The sequence below is a fragment of the Motacilla alba genome, chromosome 5 (assembly GCF_015832195.1).
Source record: "Motacilla alba alba isolate MOTALB_02 chromosome 5, Motacilla_alba_V1.0_pri, whole genome shotgun sequence".
NCBI classification, from domain to species: domain Eukaryota; kingdom Metazoa; phylum Chordata; class Aves; order Passeriformes; family Motacillidae; genus Motacilla; species Motacilla alba.
In genome coordinates, this window is record NC_052020.1 from 35,846,042 (window position 1) to 35,866,232 (window position 20,191).

Below are 20,191 nucleotides of genomic sequence, written 5' to 3' on the forward strand. Positions count from 1 at the left end.
CTGTTTGATTTCCTCTCTCTGAGTCTCATGCTATGAACCAAAACAGGAATCACAACACCCAAGTTCTGACAAGTAATTTCTTCCCTCGGTCTGCTGTGTATACCTTGTTAATACAGCTTTGTTCAGTCCTTTTGTCAACATTCAGTGTTCATAGTAACCCAGTCTGCTCAGTGCAAGGTCTTAAGCTCAATTTCCATTATAATTTCTATGAAGCTTTTTATATATCTCCCTCATATTCTCTAAAACTTTGCTGTTTTCTCGATTTCATCACAGTCATATGGATCCCACATTGTCTTGTCCCAAAATATCATATTGGATTATTCCCAGAAACACTGTTCTGCTATTCAGTTACCAGAAGAGCACTCTCTAATTTTTTTGTTTGTTTGTTTGTTTAAGGTTATAAGAGCTAAAATTTTACTCTTTTGGCTAAAAAAATATAATAAAATTGAGCATACATTTTTCACATTGCCATTTTACTAACTAATGCTTTACTTATTCTTTCTTTTTTCTTACACGGTAAGGGGTTTGTAAGCAAGCTGGATGAATTCATTCACTGGTTAAATGAAGCCATGGAAACAACAGAGAACTGGACTCCTCCTAAAGCAGAGACAGACAGCCTGAAACTGTACCTGGAGACACACTTGGTAGGACAAGATTATATTATGATTGCTATCCGTAATTGAAGTGTTCTGCTGTGCTTTTTATTTGATTATTACTTTTTAATTACTAGTGTACGTCTATATTTTAATGTAAGATTTGCAGCATTGCAGTTTATTTTAATGAAAATGCCAACAAATTATTTTAATGAAGATACCAACAAATTATTTTCTGTACTTGAAATATGTACTGATAACTTTGTAAAAATTAAACTACTCGAGCTGGTAAAAAGAAAAAAAAGTACAGAAAAAATTTCCTCTCTTTCTGCCAAAATCTTAGGTTCTTACCAGTATGAAATGGAAGAGAATGTGGTGATAGCACTACTCTGAGCCAATGACCTAGACACCCCAGTTATATGAAACAGTACATTAGCTGAGCCCGCATCAGATCATAAACCCCCAAAGCTCAGCCTCATTTCCAGTCTCTGATAATATTATGGTAGAAAATTATTTGACAGTCCCAGGAAGTCACGTGATGCGTTACAGGAAAAAATGTCATCTTAATCCCTACCGTAATGCTGGAGTGACCATTATTAAATTAATTAAGTATACATCAACTACATATACTTTTAAAACCAAACTGAACACTGTCTTTGGGGTTTCAGCTATACAGAAAGCTCTCATGTCAGTTGCTCTTAAACATTTCTGTTGCAGTAGTGCCTATGGGCAGTGACTGGGTTAAGTGCCCATTGTGGTAGTCTATCAAATGCAGTATGAAGATACTTCATTTTTCCTTATGTTGCAGATTTTGTTTTTTGTGGCAGAGTTCAGATTTTTGCCTTGCCTTCTGCATGGGTTCAGTACCATGATTCCCATTGTGTTTACAGGTGCTCTGAAGGCACAGAGCGCATCGTGAAATGAGACCTCAGAAAATACATTGGTCACTTCAATTTGTTTTCTTTGTACTCTGCAACATGAAACTTCTGATGAGAAGCTTTTATGAGTAGAATCGCAATTTCCACTCTTGACTGGATTAAAAGAAATATATTCCAGATAACAGGGCAATCACCAGGCTGAGTAACTCTCAGAGTCAGTTTCTTTTTCCCTTTCTTCCATGGGGAGGAGCACCGTAGCTCATTTGCAGACAACTTACCTCCAACTTTGCCGTGTGATTCTTGGGGCAGTGATATAGATACCCATTTATATCAGAACTGGAATGTGGAATAGTAGCTCAGAGGCAACTCCATCATTGCTAGAGGTAGTCCAAAAAAATGAGTATGTGGGCACCTGTACTTGCCCCTGTCAGTAGTTAGGCTCCCAGCTGCCCTCTGTGTATCTGGGCTAAGAAAATCCTCATATGCTTTCAGGATCATTATGTTATGAAGCAAGGTAGAAATTTTTCTACTTCATTGCAGAAGTAAAGTATCTAAAGAATGGTTCAGTTTCTATTTTATATTTGATAATATTATAATTATTTTATGGCATCTATATCCAGTGAAAAACTCACTGCGTAACCTGAAAAACCATAACTGAGTTTTGTTTCTTGGATTTCAGAAAATGTATGCTATCATACTAGTTTCTACAAAGCAGAAAATACAGAGCATTTTCTAGCGTGGAAGACAGTTATTTGTATTAACTAGATTGTCAGGTTTTCAGTGGCTTTTATCTGTCAGACATCCTAATCTGTGTTTAAACAGAAGTATATGAACTTCAATTCATGTTAAGCTCACTGTTGAAATTTCCCTTAGTTGAGCATTGTAAGGCCATGGTGATCGTGGCTTGTATGAGGGACTTATACTTCTCATTTTCTTCTTTTGCCAGTCAAGTTATCCATGTCAGACTCACCTAAGATATGCTGAAGTAAAGGATTTGGATCTTTACATCATTAGGTTCTAAACTTATGGGTTTATAATACAGACACTGGTAGTAAACTAGATGGGAAAACAAAGAAAATGTCTTGGTTGTTTCCTATGTAGTGTATCTACACCAGCATATCTCATAACTGTTTCTTCACTGATGCAGGTTTTCTCATCGTAGAATGGGTGAAAACTTGATGTAGTAGATTTTATTGGTAGGGACATATCCTTAGCCTTTGGCACAAGTTATCTATTCCATGAAATGTGATACTGTTTTCTTTGAAATACATTTTTTGTGATGACAAAATTAGTGCCATAAAGGGGGAATATTTTGCATTTATGAATGAAATCTCTTCTGTAAAAATTTAAGAAAAGAAAATAATAGGAAAAGAAAACACAAAAATTGCACTTGTTCCCTTTGTCATTGGTTGGGAAAAGTTCTGCAGAGGTGACAAGGAGAAGGTTGTGAACATCTTCTAAATTTTCCAGTATGTAAAATTGTAGGCTGTCACTTTAGGATTTTAATGTAAACTGTTGAAAAAGGTTTGAATTTTAAAATCTCACCCCACTCAGCCTTGCTTTTCTTCGTCTTTGACATTACAAGAAATGGTGTGGCACAGACACATAAATTGAGTATGTTAAAAAAAAAGGCATCACAAGAAACCTACAGCATCAACTTATGAAAATCTTTGCATAAAGTAATGCTCATGTGAAGAGTCAAATCTCTTGAAGAGGATGGCAATTCAAGTGTCATAGCATGACATCAACTTAAATTGGTACAATTCCCCAAACAATTGTTCTTGTTAATTCTTATAGCTGGCCTGGCAATACTGTCCACAAGGGTGTTAATCAACACTTTGAAGCACATGAACAGTGTTTGTCTATTGCTCTTGGCTTAGCAAGAGCTGCCTGCAGAGGCATCTCTGTGTGTGTCTGAAGGTCCTGAAACAGTGAAGCACACTGTGATGAAGGTGGAAGGCAGCATCTCCTCCATTTGATCTTTTTTTTCCACTATCTGCACAGAGACTAGATGGGGAGTTCCTGGGCCACCAAGGGAATTCACAACTAAATGCACAGTGTATGCACACAGGCACAGGCCTGATACCCAAACACACCACAATTATAACTAGTAACTGTAAGACCTATTGGAATTTCATTATTAAAATCACAGTTACAACTTACACTCCATAGATTTTGCCACAATGAAATCATACATTTTTCTAAAGAGTATGATTTTTTCCTACAAACTGAAAGATATTCTACATCTTGAATGTGTGCTGTGATAGACCAGCTTAGAGAACAGCTTTCTTACAAATTTTAAAACCTAGTGCCCTGATGTTTTGCAGAACAAAAGTTGCTATATGCTTCATTTTAGATAACACCAAAGCACAAATCTATAAATTGAAATGCTCTCAGAGATCCCTGAAATAGTGACTGAAATTATTCTTTCAATTTTACAGGTCTTCACAACTCAGTAATGTTGGTTAAACTGATTTGGGAGCTGTGTGCTTCCCATTCATATGGAAGAGCTGACATGGAGCAGCCACCCCTTGAACATCTGGCACTCTGCAGGCAGCCACCCAAGCCAGCAGATGTTGAAAACACTAATATGTTTTCATAAAACAGGCGTGTTTTTCAGTAGAAATCTACTTTTCCACAAAGGTCTCAGTCAGTCCTACTAGAGAGAAAATGAAGTAGGTTTTAAATTTTTTCAACAATTCGGTTAAAATCAGTTCGTAATGAAAAGATAGCTTCATTTGCCTTAACAAGAAGGAACTTCTGAAAATGGTTTCTGATTCACTTCATCTTTTGTATCTCTCCTTTTCTGTTATGCTGATTCTTGCCCATTGGCACCCTGATCAAAATCAGCTGCTAGCACACTCTATGCTGCGACTTGGTGGTATGCAAATCAGTTTTCATTAAAAACAGTATCCTGAAGGCAGCTTATGAGCTAAAAGCATCTGTCTAGGTGGTACTGCTGTGCTTGTGAAACCAAGAAGACTTTCTAACCAGCTTGACAAATAGGAATACACCATGTATCTCTTGACCATTTTAGTTGTCTAAAAAAGACATTTAACTTTATCTATGGCCTGATAAGATACATTGTTTTAGCACAGTAAAGAAGTAAACTAGCTGCTGTGAAGAACTGCTGAGGAAGAGGTTTAGACAAAAGGTTATATATATATATATATATGCTGAGGCCTGGAATTTTTATAGTTTTAACTTTTTCCTTTGTTGTTAACACAGTACTTTGTGTTCTTGTTGCTGCACAATTCCTACTTTTGCACTGTAGTGTGCTGTGCTCTTAGGTCATTGTACTAAGTCATTTCTGCGTCTGGAGTCATACTTAGGGCTAGGGAACACAAGATATTTAAATGGGATCCTGCAAATGAAAAGTACAATGTCTTACACTTATTTAGGTGCAGCTTTTAAATAGTTCTTGCACTTTTAGTAGATGTTGGCAAACAATATTTTTTCAGTAGAGATAAAACTAATTAAAGTAAAATCTTAGAAATTTGGAATTAGTAGTCAAGCATTTTTGTCTGTTTTTGTCTAGTAAGACTGTTCTTGCTTCTTTGATTTTTAGGCAAAAATATATGTTCTGTTTAGTTGAAACTAGAATAGCAAATATTGTTCTGTAAAAACCATAAGTAGTGAGGATTGCATGTAGTTATTGCAGTACAAAGTGTGGTTTGGATATACTAACTGATAATATCCATGAATAGTAATTTCTTAGTTTTCTTTTCAGATCCCTGACAGTAATATTTACTCCAGTTTAGTCACAAGCTTTGTGCCACATTAAAATCCTTTTTAGCCCAGAATGAGTTCATTATATTAACCTTCTCAGTCACCATATTTACTTTACTTGTTAGAGTCTTAAAAATATCATAGTGCAAGCATCATTACAATTTCAAAGCAAATTAGGCAAGTTGATTCCCACTAGCATTTCCTTTCCTTCTGTACATAAAGTTAAGATATCATCTCCATTCAGAACCAAATTCTTCCTAAGATACAGGGGGCTTGAATTTTATTATCCAAAGAGAAATGAAATAAGAATTTTTCTGTCTCCGTTATTAATGTTTCTGGCCACATCATAGCTCAGCAATTTCTGAGCTGAAAATAGCAAATGCCTTCATACAGAAAATAGATTGTATTTTCACATTTAAGAAATTGTGTTGGTGAAGTAATGATGCCTCAGTGATATTTCATGATACCTGATTGTCTGTTTGTAACAAGACTGCTATGTCTGAAAAAAAAGATCATTCTCATCTCCCTGGAAAATCGCATTTTCTGAAAAATGTCGGTTTAGAGAAGTATTAAATATCTATTCTTATTGAAAATAAGGTTAAATACACATGCCTTGGGCTAATCTACAAACTGTCTTTCTAGTAGTGGTGGTAATGGTAATTTTATTAAAGGTATTAAAGCCTCTGAAATGGCTAAGTTATGTATTGTACTTTTGCTATATGGGAATTTCCAATGTGCAGGACAGCTAATTTAGATAATTTCCTCAAAATATAGAATACTTTCTTCAGGATGATGGCACTAAAGAGTGAGCACCATGAGTGGCCTAATATTTTGTTTCTCTAAGGATTTGGATTTGAATTTGTTTAGCCTATTTTTAGTTTGAATTTTTAAATTTTATGGTGTTTTTTACCTTGAAAGGCATTTTGAGTGTGCATGGGTTCCTGAATGTGTGTCCTTTTCCATTGGAAGCAGTCTGCAGAACATAGTAATAAGAGATGTAGACTAAACTCAGCAGATTTCATAGGCTAATAAAACAATTTAATAGGAAGTAAGACAGCAAACTTAAACAGAATACAAGTATATTGTCAGTTTTGACTATTATTCGGCTTTCAAAATATGTAAACCAAATAAACTCTATGTAAACTTTTCTGTTTCTTAAGTTAAAGCATAGGAAATATTGCTGTCATTTCAATACATTTGGCTCTACCTGTTTTATAGTCTGAACCCAGAGAATGTTAAGTTGCAGGCTGTGGGAAAAATAGAGGTTTCTGAAGTGTTTGGACTGTTCTTCAAATTTAAAGAACATTTTTGGTGACTAAGTATGAGTAAAAGCAAGTGTATAAGAAAGAAAATCCAGGTATATTGCCCTTCTAATAATAGCACTGCCGTCCTGACCAATACAAAAATACTGCTCTTGATCTAAAGATGATTCCCATAAGGTCATGCAATGAAGAAAAGCTGACACAAATTTTTTCTTTGTAAGGAGAAAGAGTGGGCCATGGTTATGGTCCTAGGAGCACAGAAGTAGATCTATTAGGATTTGGGTCAGTTATTACTGTGTATGTTTTTAATGAAGGAAGAGAATGTCCATTTACTGTCTTCCTGTACACATAGTCCCACTCCAGAGGTTTGTTTTGTGCAAGCTTGTTGTATAAGAAATAGTTTCTTTGTAGCTTTCCTGGAGACTTCATACTCTTAAGAGTACTATTTTTTTTCTATCCTGTCTTTCAAATTTGTAGGTACTCACCCTTGTGTAGGTATTTTGTACAACTGCAAATTAAAATAATATTGCATTTACTTTGGTTTTTGGTTGGTTTAAACCTTCCCAGGACAGTTTTTGCTACCCTCCCAGATTTACAGTTTTGCATAGAAAAGGGATAGGGCCTCATAATAAAATGTAGCTCTGCTGGGCCTGCCTGTAACATATTGGTTGTTAACTATCTTCACAGAGAACTGTACCAGCTTTTTTCGTTCTGAGAGCCACAGTCATCTCTGGACAGAGGAGACGTTAAACCAGAGGCAGAGCACATTAGGATGTCATCCTAAAATAGTTTTGCTTCTTCTGCTGAAGGAAAAGGGAAATTGTAATGTTTAAAATCTGAACTCTCACTTGTGAGGATTTTGAAGTCCTGTATTCTACATGTGTGAAAGTATAGTGTATGATCTGTGCCTCAAGAACAAATGAATTGCTCTTTTGTTTTGTTTGGGTTTTTTTAATTATATTTTTTAATTTTTTTTTTTTTTAATGCATGATGTTTGAGGTTTAAAAATTCAGAATTCAAACTTCAGGAAATTTAAAAAAATCATTTGCACTTAGTGAAGCTGAACAAGGCAGCATAACTTGATTTGGCAGTGTTGTAAATGTTCACTTCCTCTCAATTCTCACTACCCAAAACTGGTCCTGAGGTATCCCAAAATGGCGATACTGTAAGTCTGAGTGGCGAAAGGGATTCCACTGGGTCTGTTGTGTGTTTGGCCTGCAGAAGACACAGGGGATGAATACTGGGGATTCAGTGACTAAAATAACACAGTGAAATCGAATCACTGTTATAAAAAACTAGGCATTAACCTAATAAGAAAACTTCAGTGAAGAGTATTTCACATAAGTTGTGACTTAGAAGTTTTGGAGCTTTGTGTATGACAACCCGGTCATGCTCTTTACAGAAATGTATCATTGTAACTTTTGAAACACCTTTAAAATTATTTGAAGTTAATGTTTATTTTATAAATAAACTGCATCATGCTTATGTAAGAACTCGGTTACAAATTAAAATTTTTTTTGTCTATTAAAATGCATGATATTGCCTGACATTTTCGTATTGTTATGCTGGTAATATCAATATGGATGTAGTCAGTAATTCGTTTTTGGAAATGAAATTAGATTTATTTTTATAAAATTTGGAGATTGTAAATCATTAAAAAATATAATGCCAGCATCTCAAAGGACAAACAAGCACACTTTCAGCAACATTTGAATTTACTTTTACTTACCTGTCAAGAGCTATTGACCACTCCCATGGTTCTGTGCTATGTTACTCAGAGGCATAATATCATTCACATTTTAAGTACTCAAAGTAGCACAATTGCTGCATGTGTTTTGGTGTTTGCAATGCCAAAGCATTCAGGAGAAATACAGAAAATCCAGGAAATGAATGGAGGTTTTGACTGGTAAATATTTTTTATTTGCCTCTCCTATGATACTTACTTTTTTCTCTTAATTCTACAAATGAATTGGGTTAATAATCTGGGATCTTAATTCATTAGCTATATTTTGCTAAGACAAAATTTTAGTTCACCTTCAAATTGCATGAAACCTTTTGTCTCTACATATATAAAACAAATTACATCTCCTTCATATTCCCCTGAAACTAAAATCTTTCAAGAACTATTTTAAAACTACATAGCATTATTTAATGCCAGAGAGTTCATTTTGGTGTGATAGTAAATAAATTTAAATAAGATGTAAATAATATACAAGTGTAAGTTATTTTCCCCTTGGTAACTCCATATTTGCCAAGGCTGCTATGCCCCATGAACTCATCTTTGGTTTCGAAAGCTGTTATCTCTTTATTCGCTTTTTTTCTGCATGTGGTAGGGCAATACAATTTGGACATATTTTGATTAAATAGTTTTTGGGCATGGTGTGTCTCTGGGTGGAAGAGATGTACCTAGAAATGTGTAAGATAAGTCAGAAAGTCAGAAAACTGTGGTTTCTGCATATTATTTTTTAAGTATCTCAAGAAGGCAAGAAATTATTAAGGGCAATTGTATACAGTGGGCTGCATGTGCAATTCACCATGATTATGGCAACTTAGCAATTGTTTCACTGTATAGCAATTTTACCCATGCCATTTCCTGCCTGTGTTCTTCCCTCGTTGTCTCTTGATAATAGACAAACGGAGATTCAATTTAGGAAGCCTCATGTGAACTTTTTTTTTGACAATGAAATATGTTTGGACAGACACAATCAAAGAGAAATTTACATAGTGAAGCACAGAAAAAATGAATTAGAGCTGGCAGCAGAAGAATTTATGTGGATTTGAAATAAAAAATATCTGCGAAAATAGCCTCTATGCCTTCTAAATCTGCAAAATAGGCATTCTGGAGAGTAGGGCTAACTATCCTTTTTCTCAATATCTAAAATTATGCATTCAAAACTTGGCTAAATTACCTAAAAGGTGGCAGACACAATGAGGAGTGGGAAGCAGAAACTGAGAGACCTAAAGCATTTAATGTGAGGAAGATTGGGTTATTCATGTTTAAGATGTAACAAAGGGAAAAACACCTTGATTGATTGTTTAATACCAGTATGGCAGAAACTGTGACAGAGAAGAAAGGGGTGAGGTGATTTTACAGAAGTATGAATTACTATGGGACTGCTGGAGTAGAGCCTACCTCTTTGTATTTAGTTTTGCCCACCCAACACAAATTCTGTGGCCATGTGACTGAGCTAGTTTACTGTTCTGTCAGTGCATTTGCAGCCCTTACTCCCACATTTTTATCCAGTCTAGATTTAATGGTCTCAAGGGATACAGGCTTTCACTGTTTCCCTTAGGAGGTTATTATACAATGTAATAGATCTGACTTTCATGGGAAATTTCATATTTGTCTTAAATTTTCTCCTTCTTAATTTAACTCCATTAGTCCCATCTACTATACCTTCTGATACTATACTAAGTATTTTTTCTGCTTGGTGTTCAGATTCATGAAATATAAAACAGACAAAAGCAGACAGGACCTTTCTTTTAATTAACACTTAATCATTATTGTTTATTTCTTATTTGTTCCAACATTTCCACTTTTAAAGAAATTTTGCTTGTTGTTCACTAAACACCCAACAGTTTGTCTCCTTGTAAATGGAGTTGATTCCTCCCAGACAAAAAGTACATTCAGATCAAGTGAAAGATGGAGAATGCATACCAATCATCAGAAGGTAAAGTCATTCCCAGGGTTGCTATAGTTAGCTCATTACTAAGCATTTTGATCCCAGAATTTTCAGTTTATACTATGTTTAGATGAATGATAAACTTACAGAGAGAAATTATCTGAGCAGTCAAACCATCTTACATCTGATCTACATCTACAGTAGCACAATGCCTGTATCACATAATGATTATGGGATTTCAGTAGTGATGTTCCCAGTTTTATGTCAATTTTGAAGGCATTTTAAATTATAATCTGGTATTGTGAACCAACATAAAAAGTGAAATAGTTATTTTTCCCATTTTTATCTGCCTACAGAGGTCAGTTGAAGGAATTGACCCGAGAGAAACTCAAAAAATTTTATCTTTTAAAGTCTTCTCATTGTAGTATAGGCTAGAAGACCAAATCTGCTTTCCACTAATTATTCACTCTTAAAAATATCTAACAGTTTCCACTGGTTACAGAAGAAAATGTGTGGTTCATCTAAAGCAAATGATGGTTATGTTGTGTTAGGCATTGAGGGTTTGTTTAGCATTTGGTGATAATTGGCCCCTTGGTCATCATTGCTGTAGGGAAGGCATGTTCTTAGTTTCAGAAAGAGAAGAAAAAACACATAGTGGGTGCTGCTGCTTCAGAGGAGGGCTCATCACGCTCTCCTTAAAAAGCAAAGGTAGAATCCCTGCTACTGTAAGACTCAACCTGTCTATGGAGCTGCATGAAGCATTTCCATAGTGCTTGTGTTCCTTTTAGCAGATGAAGTGTCAGTCAGATGAAAATGCAGATTAAAAGAAAATAAGAAAACTAAAAATTCTTTTTAGACACCTAGGTTTTATGGAAAGCATGAACAAATGAGACATTGACTAAAACCATTTCACATGTAATATTTTGTTCCCAGGAAAACATATCCAGTGGTGCTTATTTAACAATAAGTAAGCTTAATTTAAAAAGTGAGGCTTTACTAGAAGCTAAATGTATAACCATTTTCATGTTAATATAAGGACAACATACACAGTAGTTCTTTTTTTCATTTACTGAATGTCATTGGAAGTTAGTAGTCAGGAATCTGAAAATACCACTAGGTTATTACATGGCTTATTAGGTTATTAACTCAAATTATTAACCTAAATTATTAACTCAAATTCTTAAATAACAGGCACTGTCCAAACAGAGACTTTGTGTCATCAAAAATGCTGAAGGAAAAAAAAGAAGAAGAAGAAGAAAATTGACAGCTGCCATTCCATGACCAAAAATGGAGTTCAGAATTTGGTATCTTGGTGTTTTGTCATAGCAAATTATTGGAAGGTAACTGTGCCAGGAGCAATACAGCTACTTGCGAAAGTAGCTGTATATTAAGCATATAAAAATAATTTTTCAGAAATTGTTTCAAGTCATATTCCCTTTAAGACAAACGAAGTGGGCATCCAACAGCAACTGTTCCCATTACTCTGAATTTCACAACTGGATTATATCTGTCACAGTGGGTGTTATATTAAAAGTGCTACATTCTTATCCAAATTATGTGTGCAACTATACCTAAATATAGAAGTCCATATATCAGTAGTGTAGATTTCTCAAAAACACTATTAGGAAATTTTAAATTAATCTTCCTTTTTCAAATTCTGAGATCATAGAATCAAGGAGAGTTGGATAATTTTTAATTGTATGTACTGTTGCTCCAAGAAATAAACACTCTAGAAACAGTAATATTGTTCATAAAGGTATTTAAAAATATAAAAAATTAACCTCAAGAAAATTCTCTTTCAGGGGTACCCCAGTGCACCACACATTCTGATAGTATACTGAACTGAGAGAATTAAGATATTTCTTTTAATACATTGTCTTAATCTGAAAATAGGTGTAAACTGCTGTGTCATCCAAACTAACCTATATTTATGTGTAAATTGTAGGTTCGCATGATACCTAGTTGCTGATTTGTGTTTCAGAGACAGTATGCTAGAAACAATCAACTGATACATTATCATTTGAAAAAAAATCATGCTTATAGTAAGTCTCTGTGCCTTTGGAAACAAAAAAAATTCTAGTTATCTGTTATCTAGTTATCTGTCCTTACTGTGAATAGGTAAAGACCTGGGTGTTTTACTAAATGATAAAGATTTTCTAAGAACAGAGGGGGAAATGTTGCATATCAGACCTCAATATGTGTAGACAGTGTAGGCCACCTACACAATAGAAGCTTCCTAAATTTAAGTAGCTACAGCCATCAAATAAATCCTAAGAGGAACTTAAAATATTTTTTCCCACAATTTTTTATCCCTACTTGTAAGAAAAGTAAGATATGAGGGAGAGATTATTATATTCTCGGAAAGCACTCTTTTATTTTTAGTATTTTAAGAGTCCAGCACAGATCAGGAAATGCTACTTTTTTAACCCATGGATGTTCTGCACTATTGTGATCTTCTGGATCAATAAGTTTCCTGAAAGTCAGGGGACACCTTCATTTTGTGAAGGCTGGGCTCCTTTGCCCCATGCTGTCAGCAGAAGATAGCACTCCTGGTGCTAACACCCATTGGTGTTTTAATTTCATTTATTATAGTCTTGTAGCTTTTCCAAAACTGCATGATTCCTACCTCACTTTTGCTTTCCTGCCAAATAAGAGCAGTTGATAGTTATATATAGGCACATGCTGATCACAAAAAGTGAAGAGAACTTTGTAAGGAAATTTTGTTTGTTGCAGCTTGTAAACTACATTTTATACACTGTGGTTCTAGGGATGACATTAATGTGTTGTTTAAAAAGCTGCTGTCAGGCCAATGCACATGCATTTTCCATAATGTATACGTGCTCATGTGTGATATTTAGACTGCTCTATAGCTGCAAATGTGCCTAGAAAAATGGCTTTGATTAATTGACTTCCCTCTTCTTCTTTCCTCTCTTCACATGCAAAGGCTCCATTCATTATCAGGAAAGATCAGAGGAGGGGAGCAGAGTACCTGGGTCACACGCTGTTAGAGTTACAATTTTCCAAATGCCATAAGCAAACGGTAGGGAACAGGAAATATCCAGGATGGGAGGGAACCTCTGTGTTTGAAGAACTTCCTTCTTTGCAAATATTTGGTCTGATTTTATCTTTAGCTGTGCAAATTTGCATTTCTCCATTGTATATACATGTAATAGTTGTTACATCTTCAACTCTTGTCTTTTTCATGTGTCACATTTTCCGCCCCTCAGGTACCCCTCAAGGTAGCCCCTTGTGCGTTGATTGAGGGCTATTCCTTCCACTGTTCCTTGTCCAGTTCTTTTTCCTTAGGAAATAACTAAAAATTATATATGCATATATAATTCTAAATTCAAATCTCATACTGCACTACATCAACAATATTCACTTATGTTTATTTATACTTACATGAATGGTTCTCTCCTTTTAATGTGCGCTGATTTTGGATGGGATTGAGTTAATTTTCTTTGTGGTAGGTAGTATGGTGCCATGTTATAGGTTTGTATTGATAATACAGGGATGTTTCAGTTACTGCTGAGCAGTGCCTGCACAGAACCAAGGCTTTTTCTGCTCCTTGTACCACATCACCAGCAAGTAGGCTGGGGGTGCGCAAGGAGTCGGATACAGACGCAGCTGTGACAGCTGACCCTGAGTGACCAAAGAGGTATTCCATACCATATGACATTATGCCCAGTACCTAAATTTGGGAGAAGAAGGAGGAGGAGGGGTATGTTTGGAGTTACAGCGTTTATCTTCCCAAGTCACCATCATGTGTGATGAAGCCCTGTTTTCCTGGAAATGGCTGAACCATGGGAAGTGGTGAATGAATTTCTCATTTTGCTTTGTGTGTGTACACAACTTTTGCTTTTCTTACAAAAGTGTCTTTATCTTAACGCACAAATTTTCTTGCTTTTACCCTTCCAGTTCTTTTCCTCATCCCACTGAGTAGGGAGTGAGAGGCTGTGTGTCATGCTTAGTTTCTGGCTGGGGTTAAACCATGACATGCTACCCCACTTCTGGGAAAAGTTTATTTCTGCTAAATTTCATGCATGTTCATGGCATTTGTGCCTCTCCTAATTTATACATAAAATAAGAATTTTGCACAAGGAGAATATTGCTAGTCAGAAACCAAAAGTTTGGCCCCATCTTTATTCATCTTATTTTGCTTCTTCAGTTTAACGTTATTACTGGTTAATAGGTGCACCTGAAAATCAAGCTGTATTGTGGTATCTGGTGCGTTATGTTAAATGAATCTTTTCTAGGACAGCAAGTCTCTTTTTTTTTTTTCCTAATGAAAGAGAATACCTCATCTTTTCCAATTTTCCTATCAAACACATCCACATCATCTTGAGACACTGCCACATCCAGCTGCATCTATACTCAACTTCAATTATATGAAATTACACAACCTACTCTCAGGTCCTTAGGTTCTCTTTGCTGTGTGAGGCACACGCATAGTGCATTTCCTGTGAAGTGCATGATTACAAACTATTCACTACAAGCCTGTTTTAAGTAAACAGTAAATTAAATATTGTCAGTGCTTGTTCAGACACGCTTTTATGAAAGAAAAGGAACTTGTAGATTTGGGTTCATAAAACTAGATTTAAGAAAGGGACAGACATAAACTAGGTGTCTTTTTTCCTTTTTAACTTCTCTTGACTGGCCCACTTGTTCAGGAGCTGGTACAAAACAGTGTATTCAGATGTCCCTACAAGGAGAATTGGGCTAGTAAAAATGCTAAAGGTAGCAAAATTTCTGTTTATTGCTCTTTATTCGAATGGAAAATTCTCAAAAACATTCTGTCACTGTCAGGTACATTGCTGCCTGAAAAACTGTAAAGACTCTGTCTGAGCAACGTGCCTTTTTCAAGCCTGAAAAATTACAGTAGAAGTACATTATTTTATTCCTGTTCTAGAAATATTTTTTTTTTGCTATGCCAATCAACCTGACTGCAAGGGCTAGGAAGAAAGAAAATGGTTGCTTCCTTAAGAATTAAGGGCTCTTGAGTATTCTGTGCTACCTATCACTCCATTTCTAGCATGGTCACTACCATTGGAAGTATAAAGTTTTATAAAAAACAGAAGCTGTGAATGTGCACTTGCAAAGTCTCCTTTCATCTCTGCCAGTTAACTTATTCCCAAGAGAAGGAAAAGCTCTTTTTTTCCAAGTGGTCAAATATTGTTTCCATTTATTCCATAGACATTTCAAAGAGAAAATATGTTGCCTGTATGTGTTTTAGGTCTGCACACAATTTAGGATTAAATACAGCAAGTATCCTTTATTATATTTTGTTTCTCTTTCTTACAGGCAAGTATAGTGAGAAGGTCTGGAAAATGATTAAAAAATTTATCTGTGTTATCATTGGTGTATTAAATAGCATAACACATAGTAGGTAATTTTTCCGGTTCCTTTATTACTAGATCTTAATACAATTTGTAAAAACAAAATAATAATTAAAAAAGAAATAAAATATTTTATTGCCTGTTAAAACAGAGATTCTTTGCAGACTACTAAAAATATTAGGTAAAAAAAAGTGAAAAAATAGTTGCTTTAAAAAGTAAGATGGCAGAGATCTAAAGCAGACTGATTTGTTCTTTGAAAATGGATATGAGTGTTAACTCAGGAACACAATATTAATAGATTTGTAGAAGTGCACATAAGGCCAATATATTCAATGTTGTAATTTTTTTATGGTTTCATAAATAGTGCTATCACCAACATTTCAAAGAACTCTGAAAAAAACAGAGCTCATATGTGGTGGCATAAATTTAGTGTATTTTATAGAACACTGTTACTCCAGATATAGCCTACGGGTTGTGACTTTTCATAAAACCTAATGAATGTCTAGATTTGTCAGCTGTTTCAACACAGATGCACTTTGCTGATCTAATGGAAACATTTTGAGCCCAGATCCAAAATATCAATAGCTTTTAGTATCACAAATTAGTTTGGCTATTGGGTGAATTGGGATGTGGTTCTTGATAAAAACCAGCAAGTAATTTTGTATGTGTGTTTTATGATGACTGCCTCTCCAATGTCTGGTGCTGAGGTTTTTTTCCCCTCTCTCTCTTTTTTTTTTCTTTTATTTCTGCAGAGTTTTAAGTTGAATGTAGATAGCCACTGTGCTTTGAAAGAAGCAGTGGTAGAAGAAGGACGCCAACTTCTTGAGCTTATTGTATCTCACAAATCAGGTAAATCCTTCTGAAATATTGCAAGTCTTTATGTCTCCAGACTATTAAAGAATGAAGAAGCATTGCTGTAAATTACTGCATATATTCACTTCCTTATGTATTATTAATATTTACATTATCAGATTGACCTTCAAGATTTATAAATGTTTCATATACTGCATACAATGCAGTGATACTTATAAAATGAAATACTGCCTGCAAATAGTCTGTTCATTTTATTTTGGTCTTGCTGTTCGACTGAGTTTCAATTGAAATCACATCACTGAAAACTTCACACTGACATATTCTTTGATGTAGGTGCTATGGAAATAACATTAATGTAATGAACTAGGATTTCAAATATATATATGTATTTACATACTCTGCATGAGTAATTGCATTGGTAAAGCTTTATTTTACCACTTAAACTAATTCTTACATTGATTTAAATATATTTATGAGGACTAGATTAAAATTAAAAATACCTTTTTCCTTTGGTTAGGCTTGTCTTTTTCTTCAGAGGCCTTAAATTGAGATGAGGGAGAGAGATATTCTGATTTCCCTTTATCTATCCCTTCCACCTCCTATATTTTTGCATGACTTGTCTGGTATAGGATTTTAATTAGCATATACTGCTATTGAATGCCATCTTAATTTTGGCCTACTTAACATGCTTTTCATCCAAGTTGAAGTTATTCTTTGCTATACTGTTTTCTCATCATGTTATATGTGTACCTCTATTGTTTCACAGCATCAGACATATCTGTGTAACGTGAAAGCTATAGGAAATTACTGACTTCTGTGTAGAGCTCTGAAAAGGTAGAGAAGTCATAGCTAAGGAGGGTAGTGCACGTCATCACAGATGTAGGAAATGGTAACGTGTAAATTACAGGAAATATTTAAAGGAGTTGGAGGTAAGGAAAATGTCTTTGGAGGATTTCAAGACAAAGACTGGATATTAGAGGGAGAGATTTCTCTGCAGTGTTCGCTACTGCAGAGAAATGACAGTTTATATGGAATTTGTCTCTTGAAATTGTCAGCTGAAACTCAATCAAAATTTAACACGATGGCTAAAAGAAGTGTTTGTCTCCATAGCAAGGTTTTGCAGGATGAATAATAATAAAGCTTGGATTCATTGATGAGAAAACACATTAAAACTCTTGTTGCATTTATTATTTTAAATATCCTGCTAATTATATGAATAAAGGGCAATATATAAAGATGCTGTTGAGTTTACAGCTTTTATTTTTCCCCCTTCATTTTGGAGAAGGACTGAAGGACATGCTGCAGATGATTGCAAGTCAATGGAAGGAACTACAGAGGCAAATCAAACGGCAACACAGCTGGATTCTTAGGGCTCTGGATATCATCAAAGCAGAGATACTGGCTACTGATGTGTCTGCAGAGAATGAGGAAGGGACTGGGAGCCCTAAGGTAAGTGGCTTGAAGTTTGCCTTATTTCCTCTTATTTCCGTCTTCTTTTGAACTAGGCACCACTGAAGTTTTCTTTCCACCCTAAGGCTTTTCATTTCTACTGGGTAAACTTTTTTTTTTTTATAAACAAAATGAAATGCCTTACTCTGAAACAATAAAAAAATCTTAGAACTTTCAAGTTTTCCAGCAAGACCTGTCTTATTGTGTGTAGAGGGGCATGAGGGGGAACATAAAACATTTAGTAAACAAAACATAAAGCATCTTTAACATGAATAATCAGAATGCTTTTAAATTGTTTTGTTGCAACTATAAATCACTATAATCAGTGCAATCACTCAGCTCTGACATCCATTAGCCGCTTGGTTACAGCAAATTAACAAAGAAGAGAGAAAGTGATTCATTATCTCATTCCTGTTAATGACTATCAGATGCATTGCTTAATTAGGGGATGGCCATTGTAGTAGGAAGAAGGTCATATGCCTTTCCACAAATCTTTTTGCTCCAAGTTTAAGTCGTCCATAATAGTGCTTGTGTTGAATACAAGTACTTTAAGAGTAAGTTATTGACACCTGTCATAATTTTGTGGATATTAATTATTAAAGAGGGCTATAGTTGTTACCAGTTGCCAAACCTAGTATTTATTTGTAAGACATTTTAAATACAGAGCATGCTTATTTAAATTGATGCATGCAGTGTTGGGATACTGCACACAATAGAAACTTCTGGTTTAAGGTCCATGACCTTTCATTACCATCAGTCATAAGCTGAGTTGTTTCTTAAGCGACGAACATTCAGGAGAACAATCCAGTAACTCAATATCTTGGCACACATCTGGCTGAAATGTTTAGAAAAATTCATGGCTTCTCTTTCTGGAAACAACAGAGGTGGTTGTGCTGAGTGGATTTTCTGGTTTTGATGCTAGACAATTCTTAGCGTTGGTATTCAGTGCTTCCAAGAGAGTAGTTTGTTGAGTGACTCTTGGCTATGATTATATGAAAAGTTCTGGTGATTTCTTACTATAATTCTGCATAGCAAGAATGGTCTTCAAGATAGAGGAAGAATCAAGGAGAAAAATGAAACAAGAATACGTTAAAACACATATATGCTGGAGACAGATTTTGAACTGATATCCCTCAACACTTGCATGATGGAAAGTGCTCCTAGGCCATACAGCCCCTCCTTTACGAAGTAGGTGGTGGAGCAGCGCTTGATTTCCTAATGGGATCTGTTAAACTAAAAAGACTAGCCCAAAGATGTTTTTAGCCTGCCAATAGTATGATCTCATATCTCTGAACATTTTGACTCATCTAAGTCAACGTGGCCAAACATTTAACAGCTTAATCAAAATTATCATGTAACAAATATTTTAAAATCCAGCTGGATTTTGTGATGAAAATTGTGGAATCCCTAGCTTGGAATGATTATATTCAAATATTTGCTTGAAAAGGGAGAAGTGGAGGCAGGGTTTGTATTGCAGTGTATTTCTCATATAGATAGGGGATAGCTCCTTGCCCTGTGCTTTTTACCATAGAGATAGGAAACTGAAAAAATGTTTTTGGTTTGGTTTGGGGTTTGTTTGTTTGTTTGTTTGTGCCAATAGGTAAATTTTAAAGAATGTGGACCAAAAAAAAAAAAGAGACCAAACGAAAAATATTTGCAGGTTATTTCAGTGATTCTTGTAAGTGTGTGCAGTAGAGTGGTTGAATGCCATCTACTTCTTCACACTAAAAGATTAACTAGAACTAAAATACAGCTAATAATATGACTGCACATTTCAGTTTGTATTTGTTTTAAAAAGGAAAAAGAGCCCGAGAAGTGTAATAGAAAATCGAAAGATTATACCTAGAGGGTATTTTTATTTTTGCCTTTTTTGAGAACTACAGGAACAGTGTTGGTGTTAGAAATCTGTAAAGAAATAGGAAAAGGAAGAATTTCAAAGACCCTTGAAAACTTTTCCCTTAGGACTTTTTAAAACACGTTTTCATAGCACTGTGGCATCTTTAATGAGAAAAGTGAAGAGTGGGAGGGGGAAAGGGATGTTCTGAACTCTAGAAATAGATTGTCAACATTTGTAGTAAAAAATTCAGATTTTCCTTAGGAAATTTTTCTCTTTTTTTTGTGTGTAAGTTTCATAGTGGCTTAGAGTGATTGCCATAGAAAATTTAGAATTGATTTTAAACATTTCTGATATCTAATCTCTTATAATATATTGTATCCTCTGTAAAATCTCAGGAAAACAGTGAGTTCTCTAAGTGTTTACTAAAACTATTTTTCAGTCATTTTTATAAATGAAGAATTGATGACTATATTCAGTTTAAATTGAAGGATATAAAGTTTTTCCCCCTTACTTACTCCATTCCACACTTACTCCATTGAGAAGTGCCTTTAAAAATGACACTTTTCAACAAGTACTGTTCTAACAATATGAGTAGTATATGAGATGTATATATGTGTGTATATATTTATACACACAGTCATGTGTGTATAAAACACACATGACTGTCCTTC

General features: G+C 35.0%; 1 protein-coding gene across 4 annotated transcripts in view; it reads left to right on the forward strand.

Moving 5' to 3' along the window:
* Positions 1 to 20,191, forward strand: part of AKAP6 (A-kinase anchoring protein 6) — a 258,458-nt gene that overhangs the window by 105,064 nt on the left and 133,203 nt on the right. For 3 of the 4 annotated variants that reach the window (XM_038139050.1, XM_038139053.1, XM_038139051.1), the window contains 3 exons: positions 522 to 644; positions 16,174 to 16,270; positions 17,517 to 17,683. In XM_038139050.1, the coding sequence (XP_037994978.1) occupies positions 522 to 644; positions 16,174 to 16,270; positions 17,517 to 17,683 (387 nt within the window). The remainder of the gene's footprint in view (positions 1 to 521; positions 645 to 16,173; positions 16,271 to 17,516; positions 17,684 to 20,191) is intronic. The other variant, XM_038139052.1, reaches the window with a different exon arrangement.